The sequence below is a fragment of the Dermacentor silvarum genome, chromosome 5 (genome assembly GCF_013339745.2).
Source record: "Dermacentor silvarum isolate Dsil-2018 chromosome 5, BIME_Dsil_1.4, whole genome shotgun sequence".
NCBI lineage: Eukaryota > Metazoa > Arthropoda > Arachnida > Ixodida > Ixodidae > Dermacentor > Dermacentor silvarum.
In genome coordinates, this window is record NC_051158.1 from 181,919,229 (window position 1) to 181,924,096 (window position 4,868).

At 52.5% G+C, this 4,868-nt stretch overlaps 1 protein-coding gene across 1 annotated transcript; it reads left to right on the forward strand.

Moving 5' to 3' along the window:
- Positions 1-559: 559 nt before the first annotated feature.
- LOC125945828 (uncharacterized) lies at positions 560-1,735 on the forward strand. Its single transcript, XM_049668134.1, has one exon. It carries the CDS (start codon positions 560-562, stop codon positions 1,733-1,735), a length of 1,176 nt encoding a protein of 391 aa, XP_049524091.1.
- The last annotated feature ends 3,133 nt before the right edge of the window (positions 1,736-4,868 follow it).

A 4,868-nucleotide genomic window follows, 5' to 3' on the forward strand; every position in this document is an offset into this window, starting at 1 on the left:
TAGATATTCGGAAATGTATCCTCCATATTAATTTGGAATAATCCACCCATTTCTTGGCCAATCCCCTTCCGTGGGTAGGAGCCACAGGCGTGATAGGCTACAACAACAACAACAACAACAACAACAACAACGAACGGGTGCTGAGTCTTTGTGTCTCTCCTTTACAATGGCGCAGTCGACGAAAGCCCACTCTTAAGGCGCTCCAGCCTTCAGCACCGTGCTGCGGAGGCCTTGCGTCCTCCGGCATCTCGCCGTCCAGGGTCCATCTGGCGACGGAACGCCGTCAACGCTTCCCTTGTCATCGATGCCGCGCCTGGGACTACCTCGACCTCCGGTCCGCCAAGGCATGCCGTCCACGCTGCCTTAGACATGGATCCTAGCCGTCGTACGTTCCTCCTGCGGCCAGGGTTCTGCGCACGGCGCTCCGGCGAGCCACTGCTTCGATGCTGCGGCAGGTGTGCCCAGCAACGCGTCGACAGGGTGCTCCGTAGGCTGCCTCGCCGCAGACGGCAGCTCACCGGGGGTCACCGTCTGCTTTACCCAAGACGATGGGAAGCGCATGGTGACCACCGCTTCCGCTAGTATTCCGTTTCCGATAGAACCACCTAGTAACCGCCCGCTTCCTTATGCCTGCCCTGCCCCTACATTCCCGAGCATCAGCTGCGGCTCGTCATCCTCGAAAATCACGGCTGAGAACCAACGGTTCAGCAACAGAGGCAGCGAGTCGGGCCCTCAGCCGCCACCATATCAGTCACAGGCCTCGGGTTCGAACTCCATGTTAGCGTCCTCCGCCATCCATTGCGAACCCGGCAGCAAGGTCTCCAAGACAGTAGATGAAGCTGCATCAGCAGCAGCGTCGGCAACAGCGGCATGCGGCGACGACGCGGCCAATGTAAAGTACTGCGACCCTTTGGACACCGGCCCAGCCACCGTGGCTCCGCGGTTGCTGAGGGCCGAAGAGCAGTGCAACAAGAGCTCCCCTCCGGCGCACGCCACCCCTGCTGCGGGAAGGGCGCCGTCAGCCGACGAGATGGTCCACAGCCCTGTCCTACTCCTCTCTGAGCTGCAGCAGCAGCCGCGTGCAGGCCACCTCCACCCGGTGCCATCCTCGTCCTCGTCTTCCGGAGTGTCGGTTGTGACAGGTCGCAGAGGAGGCATCACAGGACAGCCTTCACTGCGGCATGCCTGTTGCCCGGGGCCACCACCGCACCAAGGGAGTGGTGGCAGCACTTCGGCATTGTCTGGTGTTCAGCAGCGTCCAGCACCGGTACCTCGTGGTTCCAGCAGCCGTGGTGGTGGTGTCAGTGGGTTCCGGTCTACGTTCTCGGACAATGTGTCGTCGTCCTCGCTTGCGGACAACAGTCCCGGCAGACCTGACGAGATGCGAGGCCGGCATGGTCCGCTACAGTCAGTTGCTACTGGTTCCAGCCACGTGGCAACCACGACAACTCCGCTTCGGAGTGGCTCCGACTGTGCACTCCAGTCATTCAGGGCATCACCATCCATTTACAACCTATCCAGCTGTTCCTGTGATGCTCCTAGAAGGTCTGAGAAGAGGCGGGGAGGACTGGTCGCGGTCGCACCGCCCATAGTGGTCAGCGGAACATCCTTGGAGGGAATCTCCTCAACTTCGGCGGAAATTTCCAATGATGAGCGACAGGATAATCGTCGGCAAGACCTGCGACCAGCTCGCAAAAGCCAGTGCCGCCCACCAGAGAAGCTGGTTGCAGGCTGAACGGCTCACCATCGACGACTCAACAGGTTGCCTCCATTTTAAGTGGCGTGTTTGCAAACCATGCCCGAAACTTGCAGCGTGGCCGAGTGTGAACATGAAAACATGCACTTGGGCTCGGGCGCTCGGACACCGGGCGCCAGGGGGCGAACGAGGGGAAGACGACGACGAGGGGGAATAGAACCGCCGGCCCAGGAACGGGTGCTGTGTCTTTGTGTCTCTCCTTTACAATATATATATATATATATATATATATATGACCTCTACATGCACGTTGCGATGTGTCCATCCCCAATAAATGTTGTAAATTATTATGAGTTTTGTTTTCATGAGTCTCTAGCAGGAAACAGGAAAGAGAAGCAATGCTGAGCCACATATCATTCACGTGTGTTTCACACACCGTTGATTAAAAGACTCTGCCGAAGGGGTCATACAAGTCTGCAGGTCTTTTTCAGTGTCAAAAATGTGTGCAAAGCATTTTGTAGCGAGCTGAACATACAGCAACATATTGATTCTCTAGACATAGACTATCCATATCATAGAAATAATTATTAGTTGGCTAGCTCTTTCTCTTTAAAAATATAATAAACTTTGTCCTGTGTACACATTGAAATATAATGTGTCTGTGAATGGTGTTCACAGTGGAAATTTAAATAACATGTTGGAGTTAAAAAATACGGATGAGGGAGCCGCCGTTGGAGCTTCTAATGCGCTTGTTGTCCTATTGCCAGGATTTTCAGAAATAAAGCGAAATTATGAATAAAAGCCGTGCACGTCCGCGTCAACAATGATGCAGTGAGCTTTTAGCCACAATAACATTGTAAGGGAAAATGTAGCGACAACTCAAAAGGAACCTTAAACGGTTTGGGTAACAGGACTATGGTACTGACATTTTAGAAGCGGGGGGGGGGGGGGGGCCCGGGAAATTTTGGGGGGGGCTCGAGCCCCGGAGCCCCCCCCCCCCCCCCCCCCCCGTAGTCGGCGCCTGTGCTGGCTAGTTAACCTCCGTGATCCATCAGGCCGGCTTGCGCGTTGGACACTTCGCTTACAGGAGTATGATTTTACTGCTGCTTATAAAACCGGCCGACGGCACGCCGACGCTGACTGCCTCTCGCGCATGCCGCTTCGAACGACGGACTGCGACGCGGACAACTTCGATCGCTATATCGCATCACTGGAGCCAGCATTTCCTGATATTCATACCTTAAAGATCGAGCAACAAAAAGACAGAACTTTAGAGCCACTGCTCATTACCGCAAGGAAATCAGCACCATCCTCTCGTTTCTGCGTTCGTGATGGGGTTCTGTACAAAAAGAACTATTCTACTACAGGCCCACGATATCTCCTGGTGATCCCGGAAAGCCTCCGTGTATTCATCCTGCGCGCTATGCATGACGACCCTACGTCTGGTCATTTGGGATCTGCGCGAAAGCTCTACCGAGTTCAAGAAAGGTTCTACTGGCCTAAAATGCGTCAGACGACCGACCAGTACGTATCCAGCTGCAACGAGTACCAACGTCACAAGCGTCCGACGAGCGCTCCTCCTGGCCGACTACATCCAGTGCCCCCAAGCACTCCGTTCGAGCAAGTCGGCATCGACCTTCTCGGTCCTTTCCCGCGGTCATCTGATGGGAATCGCTGGTTGTAGTGTGTGCCGATCACTTGACGCGCTACTGCGAGACAGCTGCTATACCATCGGCTACTGCAACCGAAGTGTGTATTATTCTGCTGCGTTTCGTCATTCTCAAACACGGACCTCCCAGAGTCATCATCAGCGATCGTGGACGGCAGTTCACTGCAGACGTGGTCAAAGAAATGCTTCGTCTATGTGCTTCAGATTTTCGACATTCGACGCCGTATCATCCCCAAACAAATGGCCTGACGGAACGCACCAACAGAACGCTTACTAACATGCTGTCCATGTATGTTGCGTCAGATCATAAGAACTGGGACAGCGTGCTCCCTTTCATTACTTACGCATGAAACTTACAGGCTACAGTCCCTCCTTTCTTCTGTATGCTCGTCCGCCTCGTTACACGCTATCTTGCCGTTTTCAAGCCACGATAATCTATGTATATCCGAGACCGTCTCTCCTGCTGAAGAGGCCCGACGACTTGCTTCTTTACGCACTCTTGTTTCCCAAGAACGGTCGAAGGAACGCTACGACCGCCGACGCCGACACGTGATATATGACCCCGGTGACTTAGTGTGGCTGTCGAAACCAACAAGAAAACGTTGTTTATGTGAAAAACTGCTGGCCCACTATGTTGGACCCTATGTTATTACTGACCGCATCAGTGAATTGACCTACCGCATAGCACGCCTTACATCAAATGGCCGTCCGTCCACAAAGACTGAACTTTCGCATGTCGCCCGTTTAAAGCCCTTTATCTCGAGACAACCTGTTTGATTTGCCCGGCGGGCTTCGTCTGCGCGGAGGGCAATGTGACACTCCTACGTGCGTTCTGGGTTTACACCTCAAAAGGATTTGGGGCATCCAAGAGGGGTGGAGGAAGAAGACGACGTGCGGCTAATGAGCTGAATCTCGATCGGCACTCAGCTGATCAAGGCCGTCGCGACTCACTCTACTTGGCTTATTAATAAACGCCTTTTGTTGGCGTAACAATATTATCAGACCTCATTAGTTCAGTTGGCGAGTCAAATGTCGAAAATTTGTTGTAAACAAACCGAATAGCCTGTCTTTGTATTCGTTCAAGTTTCCTTATGTTACATTGAGTGAAAAGATCCCAGATAATAGAGGCGTACTCGAGCTTCGGTAGAATTAACTAGTAATAAGCGAACAGTTTAACAGACGATGGGGCGTGTTTAAGCTTGTATTTGAGAAAGCACAGTTTACGGAAAGCAGAGAAAGATATATTTTGCACGTGAAGGTTCCAGGACAGGTTGCTGCTAAGGGTGACACCTAAGTATTTATAGTTAGTAACTTGTTTAAGTGCAGAGGATCCTAGCGTATAACTATAAAAAACAGGTGTTTTCTTGCAAGAAATAGGAACAAAAATTGTCGCAGTTTCACCCGAAAGGCGAAGCATGAATTGCGATAGCAAATTAGTAGAGAGCTATACGCAGTTAGGATAGTAGTTTTATCAGCTGTATAAACTTGGACATGCAGCAGCGC

Coding starts and splice junctions, on each gene's coding strand:
- LOC125945828 (XM_049668134.1), top strand. CDS start 560: ATGGTGACCACCGCTTCCGCTAGTATTCCGTTTCCGATAGAACCACCT.